General features: G+C 43.5%; 1 protein-coding gene across 6 annotated transcripts in view; it reads left to right on the top strand.

Moving 5' to 3' along the window:
* METTL6 (methyltransferase 6, methylcytidine) overlaps nucleotides 1-17,050 on the top strand; it is a 41,883-nt gene that overhangs the window by 16,532 nt on the left and 8,301 nt on the right. For 3 of the 6 annotated variants that reach the window (XM_050777650.1, XM_050777640.1, XM_050777667.1), the window contains one exon: nucleotides 939-16,942. The exons of 2 other annotated variants lie outside the window; for them this stretch is intronic. In XM_050777650.1, the coding sequence (XP_050633607.1) occupies nucleotides 939-1,120 (182 nt within the window). In that variant the 3' untranslated portion in view covers nucleotides 1,121-16,942. Of the gene's footprint in view, nucleotides 1-938; nucleotides 16,943-17,050 lie in introns of those variants that run through there. One more of the 6 variants, XM_050777692.1, reaches the window with a different exon arrangement.

Consider the following 17,050-nt stretch of genomic DNA (forward strand, 5'->3'; position numbering starts at 1 on the left):
TCTGGAGCAATGCTCTTAGTAAGAGTCTTTATTTTTGCTGCCTAGCCATTTATTCTACTTGTTTCATTTCATGTGTAGTGATGTATTATTTGGGTTAGATTTTCCCGGAGCTAGGTCACCATTGGGTGTTTTTCTCCACTCCAATCACAAATTTTCCTCCTTTGTGTTAGGATGAATAAGATGTTTGATGTAAACAAATTGAACACATGCAGACCTTGTAGGAATTTCGCCAATTTTTATGTTTTTGTTCAGAGATGGGAAACAATAAGAAAAATTTTACAAAGGAATATAATTGGCTGGGTGCAGTGACTCACGCCTGTAATCTCATCACTTTGGGAGGCCAAAATGGGTGGATCATTTGAGGTCAGAGGTTTGAGACCAGCCTAGCCAACATGGCAAAACCCTGTCTCTACTAAAAACACAAAAAAATTAACCAGGCATGGTGGTGTGTGCCTGTAGTCCCAGCTAGTTAAGAGGCTGAGGCAGGAGAATCTCTTAAGCCCAGGAAGCGGAGGTTGCAGTGAGCTGAGATCGTACCACTGCTCTAGCCTAGGTGACAGAGCAATATTCTTTCTCACAAAAAAAAAAACAAAAATATATATATATATATATTTAATTTTTAAAAAAAGGAATATAGTCAATTTGGAATTGTTTTTACTTGGGCTTTTGTATTTGAGAATTCATAATAAGGCAAGATGCGCACACCGAGTTGTCCTTCACCTTGTTCTGATTAAATTGTTTAATTGAAGGTTTCTGTTTGGGTAGAAGAGGAGAAGGAGTGTATTAGTTCCCAAATCAAAACCTTTAAATTTTAGCACTGAGGTTTTCATTTTAAAAAATATTAACATAGCCTCAGCCCCTATCCCTCCTCCTCAAGGACTGCAAAGCAAATGTAATGTTATGAAGAGTTTTGAGCATTGTCGATGCTTGTCTTACAGAATTCCTGGCTCAGCTCTTTATGGACACAGGTTATGAAGAAGTGGTAAACGAGTATGTGTTTCGAGAGACGGTGAATAAAAAAGAAGGCCTGTGTGTGCCGAGAGTTTTCCTTCAGAGCAAATTTCTAAAGCCTCTTAAGAACCCATCTCCTGTGATCCTGGGCCTGGATCATAAGTCCTGACCTTTCATGAGATTGGCATTCATACCTCCCCTTGAAGAGGATAATTTAAAATCACTCTTTTGCCTGGGCGTGGTGGCTCATGCCTGTAATCCCAGCACTTCGGGAGGCCAAGGTTGGGGGATCACCTAAGGTCAGGACTTCGAGACCAGCCTGACCAACATAGTGAAACCTCGTCTCTACTAAAAATACAAAAAAATTAGCTGGGCATGGTGGCGGGTGCCTGTAATCCCAGCTACTCAGGAGGCTGAGGCAGGAGAATCACTTGAACCTAAGAGGCGGAGGTTTGCAGTGAGCCGAGATCATGCCATCGCACTCCATGGGCGACAAGAGTGAGACCATGTTTCATAAATAAATAAAATCACTCTTTTTACTTTATATATTTTTTGAGGCAGGATCTTGTGGTACGCAGGTCGGAGTGCAGTGGTGTGATCACAGCTGATTGTAGCCTCCACGCCCCTGGGCTTAAGCAATCTTCCTGCCTCAGCCTCCTGAGTAGCTAGGACTACAGATGTGAGCCATCATGCCTGGCCCTTAATTTTTTTTGATTGGCATATAGAGTAGTACCTCTTTATCATGGTTTCATTTGCCACAATTTCAATTACCTGTTTTCAACTACAGTCAGTTACTTTTCTTAAGATATTTTGAAAATATGTCTTAAGATATATTTTCAACTGTTTTCAACTGCAGTCAGTTACTTTTCTTAAGCTATTTTGAAAATATCTTAAGAAATAAGATATTTTTATTTGGGAGGCCGAGGCCAGCAGATCCCTTGAGACCAGGAGTTCAAGACCAGTGTGGGCAACATGGTGAAACCCTGTCTCTACAGAAATACAAAAATTAGCCAGGTGTGGTGGCATGTGCCTGTAGTCCCAGCTGGGGTGGGAGGTTGGCTTGAGCCTGGAAGGCGGAGGTTGCAGTAAGTTGAGATCACGCTACTGCACTCCAGCCTGGGCGACAGAGCAAAAGTCTGTCTCAAAAAAAAAAAAAAAATTGGGAAGACAGATCACGTTCACATAACTTTTATTAGAGTATATTGTTAAAATTGTTCTTTTTTTTTAGGGTTTGGTACCATCTTGGTTTCAGGCAACCACTGGGGGTCTTGAAACATACCACCCGCAGAAAAGGGGGGACTACTATGTACTTTTTGTGTTAAAAAATAGAAAGTGTATGTGTGTGAGAGACATGTAAATAAAACTTCAAGGCCTGAAAAGTAGTGAAAGTTTTATAGAATAACATAATTTAGCCATATTGTTCACTGTAAAATTCCGCAAAGAAAAGCCTAAGGACCCTGTAGCACGTAAAGAGATTCTTGTCATTACTCATGTGACTGTAGTGTTCCTCCAGGCAACATGTCAGACAACCATGGAGTAAAAATGAGGCCAAGTAGACTAAAATAAGACACTCATATGTATTTCTAGCCTAAAGGATTGTTCTGTTTTCTTTTTCCAGTGTCATATTTGCCCATTGGTCTCCCCTTTAGTTCATTTACGTATTTCTTCAAAACCAGTGTTCCACAAATACCACTTTTGCTCTGTCTGTGCTCAAGAACCCTCCATGGCTCCCTACCTGATTATTGAGACCCTTTATCTCTGGGCCAGTTCCTTGTCACACTGTTTGCCCTGGGAGAGAGAGGGGATGGTCATCACCTGTCCTCCCCTCTGCCCCATTTGTCCAGTGCTGTTTCTCTGAGAAGATGGCTGGTGTCTAGAGTTAGAATTTCAGAGTTGAGAGGGGCTTTAGAATGGACGTTCCAACTCCCTACTGGGAAATGAGGAAGCAGTAGCAAGGGGTAAATGATGAGTTCAAAATCACGTAGCTAGGGTTGTGGAATATGGGGAAATCCCTAAATTGGTCTGCTGACCTGTTTCCCAATCATTGCCTTTTAATGACGTTTCCTTTATGAAGTAAAATCCAGGTGATTTTGTTCTGCTCCCAAGAGTTAAGCCTGTAAGCCTTTCTGTTCGCCTTTCTGCAGAATGTGAGAACACTGTCTTGAGTATGTGACTGGGCTGCACATGCAGCAGGCCTGGGCCCTTCAACTTCAACCACATCTGGAGGAGGGGTCCCAGTGTGAAGGGGTTGGATGATAGTCATAGTGGTTCCGTACAATCAGAATAAATCCTCCTGGCTCCTGAAGAGAAGAGGGGCAGGCAGCAGGGCTCAATCTGTGCTTGCTGGGTGTTGTGATTCTGCCATCTGTTCTCAACTTCTTGGGAGGGGCTGATGGAACTTGTAAAGAAGGTAGACCTATAGGGGTCCTCATGGGCCTTCTCCCAGTGAGAGCCCAGCCCTGTCCAGAAGCAGCCTCAGGCTCCCCACTTTCAGTCCAGTGCTCTCTCCCAAAGCCCCCTCCACCAAATGAATCCCACAGCCAGCTACAGCCCCAGACGCTGCCCACTGCCCCCTCAGGGAAGTCCTTTCAGTTGTGTCCCTACTAGGTCTGACCAATGTTTCTTGGATTTTAGTGGCTAAGCTGGATAAAGACAGGCCATTTAAAGTAGAAAAGTGAGAGCCTGGGTGATGTAGCAAGACCCCATCTCTATGCAAAAATAAGAAAATTAGCCGGGTGAGGTGGTATATGCCTGTAGTCCCAGCTACTCGGGAGACTGAGGTTGAAGGATTGCATGAGCGCAGGAGTTGGAGGCTGCAGCAATCGAGTGAGCCATTGTCATGCCACTGCATACTACAGCCTGGGTGCAGAGCGAGACCCCGTGTCCAACTGGGAAAAAAAAAAAAAAAAAAGCAAGGAGCTGTGTAGTGTAGTAGGATAAGCCTGTGCTTTTGTTGTCAGAAGTCATTTGGAATTTTGGCCTCATTCCTTAACCTGTTTGAACCTCCCATTCTTCATTTTTATGATGGGGATAACTACTAACTTAAAAGTGTTCAGAGGATTAAAGGAAGTACATATATATGACACATAAGTATTTCCCTCAGTCTTCATTTTTTGAACATAGAAGTTTAACATGCATACAGAAAAGTGCACAAATCATAAGTATTTAGCTCACTGACATCACAGTGATGTATGACACGTCCAGCATGATTGGCACCCCAGAACCCACCCCACCCCTGTGTCTCATTCTAGTCACTGTCCCCGCAAGGTATTCTCTATTCTGAAGTCTAACACCAGAGAGTAGTTTGAGTAGTTTTTCTTCTATTTTAAAAATTCTCCCCAAAAGAGTTTGAGGACAACTTACAAAAATACAAAAATTACACGATTTTAAGTAGGGAAATTGGGCTAACAGAAAAAAAAAGTTGAGGCCAGGAAAATAACCTTATCCACACAAACTGCATTACAACAGGTCTTTTACACTTAAGGATAAATAACAGATTTTGCTTCCTAGTGGTCAGCGTAAAGAAGGAAACAAGATCAAGTTCAGACTCCATGCAATAAACCTGAGGCAGCTACTCCTCATCTGGAGATCTAAGGAAACTTTCCCTCTAGTTCCCATAAATAGGACACAACAGCAAACTTAACAGCATTACCAGTAATAAAAACAAGTATCAAAGCATTGTTTCTGATAATATAGCTTAACATAGATATAACCCCCAAGGGACTATCAAATAAGTAGATGAAGAGGACTGAAAGGAGATGGTCTAGGTGGGTTTTAGAATCCCTAGAAGACTAACAGGCTGTTGGTCCTTCTGTCAGTTTTCCATCAATAGTGTTCTCAGTGGAGGGTTTGTTGTGAATCTAGGAACCAGGAGGTCTAGGTTATTGTCCCTTAGAAGGGTAGCTATTGGGCAGACTGGCCAAGAGACAAGAATGACTTCAGAGAAAGCAAAACAGGTTGATGAAGGCCTCTTTGCCAGTAGTTGGCTGGGCGTATACCTGTGAATGGGGCCAGCAGTTTTCTCCCAACACAACTTGGAGTTGTGTCTGCCCACAGGAGTCATTAGGGCCCCAAATTCTAATTCCATAATCTAATTCTATGTATGTATATATATACATATATATATTAGATTACGTATATATACGTATATATATAACTAAGATTTATTTTTTCATGGGTGGGCCAGGGTTGGAAGTGGGCCAGGCAACTGCCAACTTTAAGATATATTGATTGTAAAATGTACTTATTAAATTAATGAGGTGACCCAGTCCATCAGTATTTTAACTATGAGTCAGTAGATTGGTTCATAAGCATTTTAAAGGCCAAACATAAAAATGGCTTCAGTCTCACTGCCTCTAGGTCCTTGTGTTCATTCTCCCTGGCCACATTTCCATCAGTGCACCCTAAATTAAGACAACAGAGGATCAGGTTCTCCCACAGTTTGGGTGCTTAGGGACCAGGAAAGCAAGATCATGGTTGGTTTAGTAGCAAGCTCTGTGGAATCATATAGACTACAAAGAGTCAACCAATATTGCCTTGTCTTCACAGCCGGAAAACAGCCCCAGAAACGTAATGAGTGCTGGCTAACAGTACTATAAAAAATAGTATAAATACTATATTATATTAAAATATCCTATATAGTACTATATGTTTCTTTTGAACTTTTCACATATATTAATACATGTAGTATAGTGATTATATATATATACACACACTCCATACAGTAGTGCTAATACAATCTTATTACAGGATTTGGAATATGAATAATGGGAATATGAATAAATGGGTTCAAGTGCAGGACTTGCCCAGTGCAAACTACCAACTTCTTTGAACTTCAGACTTCACATGTCTAAGACTGAGATCTTAGTACCTAGTACCTGGCAGGGCTACTGCCAGGATTAAGTGAGATCAGTCAGATGGGAACGCTTGGTTTACAATAAAGTACCAGTCAAGTGCTAGTTATTTCTATTATTTCATATTTCTCCAGAAAGTATATTGTTACATCAAAATGGTAGAGCAGCTCACGAGCCAACTCTTTTTCAAGAAGGTTTAATCTTGGGGGTCCTTGCAAGGGCTCAGGATTTGAATGTTGTACCACAAGGTGGTGCTAGACACTAGATGTTTTTATTGGCCTTCTACTCCCATCTTAATTAGTTACCTAGTGTTCGTTTTTTATTGTTATTGAAGAGCATGGAAAATATTTATTACAAACGTGTTTTCTAGATCAATTTATAAGCTCATAAGATCAATCCCATCTTAGTTATATAGTGTCCATTTTTTAATTGTCATTGAAGAGCATAGAAAATATTTATTACAAATGTGTTTTCTGGATCAACTCGTGAGCTCATAAGATCAGTTTTGGCCTCACTGGAGATTAGAAAGCAAGGGTGCTTTTACCCAATGTTCAGTCTACTTTGCCTACTGAAGGTGTTTGCTTTCAGTTAAATCTGGGAAGCATTTTAAGGTAATGTGTGTGATGGGCTCAAAAGGTGTCTACAAGGTCCCCGGGATGCTGGGGAGCATGAATATGGACTGGACACCAATCAAGGGTCCTAATTTTTTTTTCCTATGAGTAAATACCCCTTTGTACTTTCCTATCCCCAAATGGTTTTGTGGATTTGCTTTTTAATGTTGTTTGGAATTAAGGCCAAAGCAGAGAAGAGACTGCAGTACAGATAATTGTCTGCCTCACGCAGATATTATTTATAGCTATCTTTGATAGCATTTGATTCCCTATTTCACAATTGTCAACCGAGGAAGGGAAAATTGTGAAATGAGTAAACCAAGAGTGTTTTGCAGAGCCATGTTCTCTACTGGGGAGCAGACATTTCTCACAAATTTAAGTAAGTTCTGCTACTGAAACCAAATGTTTTATTTAAAAAAAAATTAGTAGGGCACAGTAGCACATGCCTGTAGTCCCAGCTACTTGGGAGGCTGAGGCAGGAGAATCACTTGAGGCCAGATGTTCAAGACTATAGTGTACTATGATCTCACCTGGGAATAAACCAGCCACTGCATTCCAGCCTGAGAACATAACAGAACCCTGTCTTTAAAATAAATAAATAAATAAACATTTTAAAATAAGGACAGGGCAAGGTGGCTTATGCCTTTAATCCCAGCACTTTGGGAGGCGAGGCAGGTGGATCACCTGAAGTCAGGAGTTCAAGACCAGCCTGGCCAACATAGTGAAACCCTGTCTCTACTTAAAAAAAATAATAATAATAAAATAAAATAAAATAAAATAAAATAAAATAGCTGAGCATGATGGTGCGTGTCTGTAATCTGAGGCAGGTGAATTGCTTGAACCTGGGAGGCGGAGGTTGCAGTGAGCCGAGATCGCATCACTGTACTCCAACCTAGGTGAAGAGCAAAACTCCGTCTCAAATAAGTAAAATAAATTAGAAGTTTTTCACTTTTCCTTCCTGTCCTTCTCAAATGTGTGGCATTTCATTAAATTGTGTTCAATGGGTACCAACTGGGTGCAGGGCACTCTGGGGTCACTGTGGCTGGAGTGCAGGGTAGGGGTGAGGGGATAGTGTGGGTATCAGAGGCATTTGAACCACAGCAACTCCATTTTGAATAGGGGCTGAGTAGAATGAGGCTGAGACCTGCTGGGCCACATTCCCAGGAGGTTAAGGCATTCTTAGTCACAGGATGAGATAGGAGGTCAGCATAAGATGTAGGTCATAAAGACCATGCTTATAAAGCAAGTTGTAATAAATAAGCCAACCAAATCCCAGCAAAACCAAGATGGCGACGAGAGTGACCTCTGGTCATCCTCACTGCTACAATCCCACTAGCCTCATCACAGTTTACAAATGCCATGGCAATGTCAGGAAGTTGCCCTTTATGATCTAAAAAGGGGAGGCATGAATAATCCACCCCTTGTTTAGCATATAATCAAGAAATAACCATAAAAATGGGCAACCAGCAGCTCTTCCGGCTGCTCTGTCTGTGGAGTAACCGTTCTTTATTCATTTACTTTCCTAGTAAACTTGCTTTCACTTGATGGACTCTGAATTATTTATTATGCTAGATCCAAGAACCCTCTCTTGGGATCTGGATTGGGACCCCTTCCCAGTAACATGTGCCTGTGCTGGAAGGTAGGGAAACAGCTCCAGTCGTATGTTCACTCAGCCAGAGTAAGATAAACTAGGAAAACAAATACAAACACTCAGAAAACCAGCAGAAGAAAAAAGAGGAAGAAACGCTGTGGAAAACGTGAGTGCCATACTGTCACTGTCATTTGGAAAGAATATTTCCACATTTTCACAATGGAGGCGTTATAGTCTGTGGTCTGGGGCATGGCCATGGAGAAGAGAACATGGCACGTAGCTCCTCGGAGCATGTTGCCAAACATGTCTACATCTATAAGAAAAATATTAGGACTGGCAAAATGAGACAACTCCTGAAAGAAAGAAACTGCTAACAAAATGGGCAAAATGGTCAATCCTAATTAGAAATAATTATAAATCAAAGGAGACCCGGCACGGTGGCTCATACTTACAATCCCAGCACTTTGGGAGGCTGAAGACAAGATCACTTGAGACCACGAGTTGGGAGACCAGCGTGGGATACATAATGAGACCCCTACAAAAAAATTTTAAAAGCCAGTCATGGTGGCATGTTCCTGAAGTCCTGGAACCACCTTTGCAAAATATAACAGTGAGAAAATTACAACAGTGAAATAAATCTGACCTAACGGACTATATCTTGCTTCTGACCTCCAAGCTGCCCTTGTTCATTCCTGGGTGTTGGCTGAACTAACTTTGGGAGGAACTTAGTTTATAGTTTAACTTTGAAATGAAGATAATAACAGCTCTTTCCTGAAACAAATCCCCTTCTTGCCTGGTGACCAGAGTGTCTTTTTAGGACGAACAAATTAGCCACAAGATTCGTAATTTCCCTATTACTCCTACAGTAACATCACTATTGTAGAACCTTTTAATTGGCCTTTTAAGGAGTCTTTTCAGGTTTTTGCTTTTTTTTTTTTTTTTTTTTTGAGATGGAATCTCACTCTGTCACCCAGGCTGGAGTGCAGTGGCATCATCTTTGCTCACTGCAACCTCCGCCTCCTCAGTTCAAGCGATTCTCCTACCTCAGACTCCCTAATAGCTGGGATTACAGGCGTGCACCACCACACCTGGCTAATTTTTGTATTTTTAGTAGAAATGGGGTTTCACCATGTTGGCCAGGCCAATCTCAAACTCCTGACCTCAGGTGATCTGCATGCCTCAGCTTCCCAAAGTGCTGGGATTACTGGTGTAAGCCATCATGCCCGGCCCGGTGTTTGCATTTCTGATGACTGCCACTCAGACCTGCCAGCTGTTCCTGTGGTCCCCACCCAGGAATCACTTCAGCCCAAGAGGATAGCTTCAACTCCATAAGATCTCATCTCTGACCCAACCAATGGGCACTCCCCATTCCCTAGCCCTGCTGCCCACCAAACTATCCTTGAAAAACCCTAGTCTGAATTTTCAGAGAGACTGTTTTGAGTAATAAAACTACAGTCTCTCGTTCAGCCGTGAATGAAAGTCTCTCCGCATTGCAGTTTCTCTGTCTTAACAGATTGGCTGTATCTGGGCAGCAAGCAAAATGAACCCATTGTGTTAGTGGAAAGGGGTCCCAATCCAGACCCCAAGAGAGGGTTCTTGGACCTTGCACAAGAAAGAATTCGGGGCGAGTTCAGAAAGTGAAAGCAAATTTATTAGAGAAAGAAACAAAAGAATGGCTACTTCGTAGGCACAGTAGTGGCATGGGCTGCCCAACTGAGTATACTTACAGTTATTTCTTGGTCATATGCTAAATAAGGGGTAGATTATTCCTGAACGTTCTGGAAAAGGGGTGGGCAATCTCCAGAACTAAGAGTTTCTCCCCGCTTTAGACCATACAGGGTAACTTCCAGACATTTGTAAACTGTCATGGCACTGGTGGGCATGTGTTTTGCCATGCTAATACATTATAATTAGTGTATTTTGAGCAGTGAGTATGACCAGAGATCACTTTCATCGCCATCTTGGTTTTGGTGGGTTTTGGCTGGCTTCTTTACCACAACCAGTCTTATTAGCAGGGTCTTTGTGACTTGTTTCTTTTTCTTTCTTTCTTTCTTTCTTTCTTTTTCTTTTTTTTTTTGGCATGAACATAGCTCACTGCATCCTTCACCTTTGAGGCTTTGTACATAACATTATAAAACTGGGCCAGACATAATGGCTCATGTCTGTATTCCCATCTCTTTGGGAGGCTGAGATTGGTGGATCAGCTGAACCCAGGAATTCGAGACCAAGCTGGACAATATGGTGAAACCCCATTTCTATAGAAAATACAAAACTGGGCCGGGCACGGTGGCTCACGCCTGTAATCCGAGTATTTTGGGAGGCTGAGGTGGGCAGATCACGAGGTCAGGATATTGAGACCATCCTGGCTAACATGGTCTCAAGGGGTGAAACCCCGTCTCTACTAAAAATATAAAAAATTAGCCGGGTGTTGTGGCAGGCTCCTCTAGTCCCAGCTACTCAGGAGGCTGAGGCAGGACCGTAGCAGGATGAGCCACAGACAAAACTCCTCAGACACCAGATTAAAGAAGGAAGAGGTTTTTTATTTGGCCGGGAGCGTCGGCAGACTCGCATCTTAAGAGCCGAGCTCCCCGAGAAAGAAATACTCGGCCTTTTTAAAGGCTTACAACTTTAAGGGGTCCACGTGAAAGGGTTGTGATAAATCGAGCAAGCGTAGGAAACGTGACTGGGGGCTACATGCATCAGCTAACAGAACAAAAAGTTTTACATGCTTTTTTCATACAGTGTCTGGAATTTACAGATAACACAAGTAGTTTAGGCCAGGGGTTGATGTTATTATTGTTACTTTGTTTAACTCCTAGGACTGGGTGGTGGTGCCAGGGTTGTCTGGCTATTTATCTTACTTTTGTTTCTTTCTCACTTTCCTCCTGTCTTTGAACTAGGCAAGGTAGGGGGAGGAGGGCAGCAGGAGTAGTAGTGGTCTCCTTCCTTAGGAGAATGGCATGAACCTGGGAGGTAGAGCTTGCAGTGAGCCAAGATTGTACCACTGCACTCCAGCCTGGGCGACAGAGTGAGACTCCATCTCAAAAAAAAAAAAAAAAAAAAGAAAAGAAAAGAAAATACAAAACTGATCTGCGTGTGGTGGTGTGTGACTGTAGTCCCAGCTACTCAGGAAGCTGAGGTTGGAGGATCACCTGAGCCTGGGTAGGTTGAGGCTGCAGTAAGCTGATATCCAGCCACTGCACTCCAGCACTCCAAAACTGTTCACAAGTATAGTTTCAGTTATGTTTAATGATAAATATTATTAAAGGATAGGGAGATGCTATATGGAGGAAAAAAACTTCACGCACAAGAAGGAAGCAATCCAAAACAGTTACAGTATTTATTTCAGGGTTGTTCAATTATAGCTGTTACTTTTTCTTTATACTTTTCTGAAATTCATGTTTTCTGTAATGACCCTTTATTACTTTTACATTACCAAAAAAAGGTACTCTAGCAACCTTAGAACTTCTTTCTGAACTTCTTAAGTGAACTAAAATCCTTGTGACAATTCTACTAGAAACGCTATTTCAACCTGTAAGATTCTTACCTACCATGAGCTAAATGATAACCTCCCAGAAATAAGAGAATGGGTTTTTTTAGGATATTTTCTTTTTTCTGTAGGGATAAGGGGAACTTTTCGTTCACCCTCTAAAGGTTCTATAATTTGAATCTCTGGAATAAACTTGACAGTAGACAGATTAACAAGAGGAAAGACATGCAAATATGCATGGAGGCCTCACAAAATATGAAACTCCCAGAAGAGCCAGTGTGCGTACCATCTTGAGGCCATGGAAAGGAATAGGGGACCTGGGGCTTGGTAGGGGTGCAGAGAGGGTGTGGAGAGGGTACACCTGGTGCTGCACTTGGTGGGGGTGTGAAGAGAGGAGGTCATGGCACAAATTCTAGAAGGGAGGGGGAGGAAATGCACAGCCCACAGAGGTTGCCTTACACAGATAAAATCTCTCAGGTAGCACTCTTCAGAAGGGTGGCCGCCTGTGGTAATCTCTTTCTGGGACGTGTCGACCCACAATCTCTTCTTCCTGTGATATGATTTTTCCTAGCTCCATCTCTAGGCAGCTAAGGGGGCCTCAGAGAAAGCCTCTGCTTGCATCTGCTGTTTGCTAATGTAGATTTCCTTTTACAAAATTCTTTTGTACATTTCTTTCACAAAAGGAGATCTTTTCAGAGCTATTCCTGTATCTTCAGTTTCTTGGAATAGCCATCCCAAAATATGCCAAAGTATATTTGGAGGTGGCATTAATTTTCATCTTCCACAGTCATATTTTGGGGTAGTGTTCTGAGCCAACATTCCAGTCCCCTGGTCCCTGAATGTCATGGTGAGGTACCTTGGATGGGGATATTTTTACCTGTTCAGGGGCTGGACTCTCCATGGCTGCCATGATTTTGGAAATGTTTATTTTTTAGTTTGGGGAAATTTACTTATTTGAATTATTTATTTAATGATTCCCTAACACCTAACACTTCCAGGACTACCCCCCCGACTGCCCCCCGCCCCAACCTCCAACACACACACACACACACACACACACACACACACACAGACGGTTTCTCCTCGAACTCTCTTTTTTTTTCTGTGAGACACCGTGTCACTCCCGTCACCCAGGCTGGAGTGCAGTGGCACGATTGTTACCGGAAAGGGGTCCCAATGCAGACCCCAAGAGAGGGTTCTTGGACCTCGAGTAAGAAAGAATTTGGGTAAAGAAAGAATTTGAGTAACCTGAAAGCAAGCTAGGAAAGTAAAGGAATAAAAAGAATGGCTACTCTGTAGGCATAGTGGCCCCGAGGGCTTCTAGTTGGCATTTTTATGGTTATTTCTTGAGTATATGCTAAACAAGGGGTGGATTTTTCATGAGTTCTTTTGGAGTGCGGGGAGGGGGGAGGAAAGGGTGGGCAATTCCTGGAACTGAGGGTTCCTCCCCCTTTTAGACCATATAGGGTAACTTCCTGACATTGCCATGGCGTTTGTAAACTGTCATGGCACTGGTGGGCGTGTCTTTTTGCATGCTAATATATTTAATTAGCGTATAATGAGCAGTAGGACCACCAGAGGTCACTTTCCTCACCATCTTTGTTTTGGTGGGTTTTGGCCAACTTCTTTACCACATCCTTTTATCAGCAAGGTCTTTGTGACTTGTACATTGTGCTGACCTATCTCATCCTCTGACTTAGAATACCTAACCTCCTGGGAATGCAGCCCAGTAGGTCTCAGCCTTATTTTACCCAGCTCCTATTCAAGATGGAGTCGCTGTGGTTCAAACACCTCTGACATGATCATGGCTCCCTGCAGCCTCAACTTCCCAGGCTCAGATGATCCTCCCACCTCAGCCTCCTGAGTAGCTAGGACTACAGGTACATGGGACCATGCCTGGCTAATTTTTTGTACTTTTTAATAGAGATGTGGTTTCACCATGTTGCCCAGGCTGGTCTGCAACTCCTGGACTCAAGTGATCAGCCCACCTTGGCCTTTCAAAGTATTGGGATTACAGGCGTGAGCCATGGTGCCTGGCCTGGAACTCTTACTGTAACTGCCTGACAGGTTCTTCCTACCCACTGCACAAAGAAAATCATTTCTCAGCATTAGGCCAGGTGCAGTGGCTCATGCCTGTAATCCCAGCACTTTGGGAGGCTGAGGCAGGCAGATCACTTGAGGTCACGAGATCAAGGCCAGCCTGGCTAACATGGTAAAACCCTGTCTCTACTAAATATACAAAAATTAGCCCAGTGTGGTGGTGAGCACCTGTAATCCCAGCTACTTGGGAGGCTGAGACAGGAGAATCACTTGAACCCAGGAGGCGGAGATTGCAGTGAGCCAAGATCATTCCACTGCACTCCAGTCTGGGCAGCAGAGCAAGACTCTGTGTCACACACACACACACATACAATCTCAGCATTGCAGTGGAGAGTTCAATTGATGCCATGCCATGTGGGAGATGGAGTTATCATGCAAATCAGTCTCATCGAAGGCTTATAGGTTAGGAGTTTTTCAAAGGTCGTTTGGGGGAAAGGATGGGGGTGGCTAGACAATGGGTGCTTGGTTGGGGTGCAATCATAGGGATGTGGGAAATGATCTTCTTGCATGCTGAATCACTCCTGGGTGGGGCCACAGGAGCTGTTGATCAGTAGGTCCAGGTAAAGCATGGGTGTCGGACATGCAAGAAACCTGGGACAGTATCCCAAAAGGTCAATCTTAGGTTCTGAAACAGTAGTGATGTTATCTGAAGGAGTAATTGGGGAAGTTGTGTATCTTGTGACCTCCAGAATTATGGCTAGCAATCATTTATGTCTACACCTTAGCAGAATTCAGGCTCCTCCTTGCCCTCTATCCTAGTGGTCTCTAATTAGCTTTACAAAGGTGGTTGAGTTTGGGGGAAGGGCTATTATAATTTAAACTATAAACTAAATGTCTCCTAAAGTTAGTTTGGCAGCTTGAAGGCTAAAAGCAAGATGGAGATTGGCTAGATCACATCTCCCCCACTGCCATTGATACAGAAGGGCTGGGCTCCTGGCTAAACCCCACCCTTAAGCCTGGAACCTCAGCTGTAAGTGAAAACAGGAGCTCCATTTTTCCACCCACATGTTGCCTTTTTGGCCTGGCATTTCCCCATCCTGTGCTCATAAGAGGATTTCAGCTGGCAGAGTAACACAGCAGCTGAGCATCAGGGATACAAACAGCTGATTGTCAAGGATACAAGTGACTGAGCAGTGAGCAGAGAAGCAACTGAATGTTGGAGACTATGGGTAGATGTGGCTAACTTCAGATGATGTGGCTTTGGAGAGGGGCCTGGCCTCAGGGTGCTCAGCTTCAGGGAAAGATCACCTTCTTCCCGCATCATCCCCTTTTCAACTCCCCATCCCGCTGAGAGCCACTTCCATTGCCCAACAAAATCCTCTGCATACACTACCCTTCAATCTGTTCATGTGACTTGATTCTTCCTGGATGCTGGACAATAACCTGGGTGTTGAGAGGGCAGGGGCTGCCACCCTGACCCTCCACTGAGCTGGCTGTCCTCGGACGGCAGAGCTGAAAGAGCATGGTTGTAACATGCTTGGACGCTGTTATGGGGCCTGCACCGAGCCTGCTCCTGGCAGAGAGGAGCAACTGGCTAGTTCCAGCGTTCGTTTTTTCCAGTTCCTGCACTCACTCACTCTCTCAAGGGGTTTGAGCGTGAGGTGGCCAAGTAAACAAGCCACACCCCAATAGCAAGTACTGCAAGGGGCTCAAGAGAATGATCCTGTCTCATAATTTTCTGTTACAATTTTTGCAAAGGTGGTTTCATTATTATTCTTCTTCTTTTTTGAGACGGAGTCTTGCTCTGTCACCCCGGCTGGAGTGTAGTGGCATGATCTTGGCTCACTGCAACCTCTGCTTCCCAGGTTGAAGCGATTCTCCTGCCTCAGCCTCCCAAGTAGCTGGGACTACAGGTGCGTACCAGCACGCCCAGCTAGTTTTTGTATTTTTAGTAGAAATGGGGTTTCATCATGTTGGCCAGGCTGGTCTCAAACTCCTGGCCTCAAGTGATCCACCCATCTCAGCCTCCTGAAGTGCTGGGATTAAAGGCGTGACCCACTGTGCCCCCCAGCCTCATTATTAAAATGTTGAACCTACTGAACTGATGCTATAAATTTACAATCTGTGCTCTTCTTTTTTCACTATCTCTCAAGTGTTTTGCTTTCTAGGATATTTAACTTACAATCTTTTTTTTTTTTTTTTTCCCTTGAGATGGATTCTCACTCTGTCACCCAGGCTGTAGTGCAGTGGTGTGATCTCTGCTCACTGCAACCTCCACCTCCTGGGTTCAAGCGATTTTTCTGCCTCAGCCTCCCGAGTAGCTAGGATTACAGGTGCATGCCACTATTCCTACCTAATTTTTGTATTTTTAGTAGAGATAGGATTTCGCCATGTTGGCCAGGCTGGTCTCAAACTCCTGACCTCAAGTAATCTGCCTGCCTCTGCCTCCCAAAGTGCTGGGATTACAGGCAGGAGCCACAGCACTCAGTCCAATTTATAGTCTTTTCCTTGAGTTCCTAACTTCTCCTTTCATATTTTTAAATTCTGAAGGAGGCCAGGCACAGTGGCTCACATCTGTAATCCGAGCACTTTGGGAGGTCAAGGTGGGAAGATCACCTGAGGCCAAGAGTTCAAGAGCAGCCTTGGCAACATAGTGAGACCCCATAGCTACCAAAAAAAAAGTAAAATAAAATTAGCCAGGCATAGTGATGTATACCTGTAGTCCCAGCTACTCAGGAGGCTGAGTCGGGAGGATCCCTTGAGACCAAGAGTTCAAGGATGCAGTGAGCTATGATAATTCCACTGCTGTCTAGCCTGGGTGACAGAGTAAGATTCTTTCTCTTAAAAAAACAAACAACAACAACAAAAAAAAAAACGCCAGGTGTAGTGGCTTATACCTGTAATCCCAACACTTTGGGAGGCCGAGGCAGGTGGACCACTGAGGTCAGGAGTTTGAGACCAGCCTGACCAACATGGAGAAACCCCGTCTCTACTAAAAATACAAAATTAGCTGGGCGTGGTGGCGCATGCCTGTAATCCCAGCTACTCAGGAGGCTGAGGCGGGAGAATCGCTTGAACCCAGAAGGCAGAGGCTGTGCCATTGAGCTGAGATTGTGCCATTGCACTCCAGCCTGGGAAATAAGAGCGAAACTCCGTCTCAAAAAAAAAAAAAAAAAAAAAAATTAAAATTAAAAAATAAATTCTGGAGGAGTACAGGCAAGGCAACCTCACCCCAATATATGGCTCCCTGGTATAATGAGTATTTTGAATTAAAGATCCTAAAAGATCAATAGATGCTAGAAGAGACTTTTTCTCTATCTACATAAAGACCTGAAGGACCCACCAAGGATTGTTTTTCTTTCCGCTTCTTGCTTTCTCATCTATTGCAGAAAAGAAGAGCAAGAAATTAACCACACCTAAACAGACTTATTCACAAGATAATATTCTTCTCTCAGGCTCAATTTCCAGAGAGCACTTTGGGGAGCCAAAGTGGGACAATTGCTTGAGGGCAGGA

The sequence above is a fragment of the Macaca thibetana genome, chromosome 2 (genome assembly GCF_024542745.1).
Source record: "Macaca thibetana thibetana isolate TM-01 chromosome 2, ASM2454274v1, whole genome shotgun sequence".
In the NCBI taxonomy this organism is placed as follows: Eukaryota; Metazoa; Chordata; class Mammalia; order Primates; family Cercopithecidae; genus Macaca; species Macaca thibetana.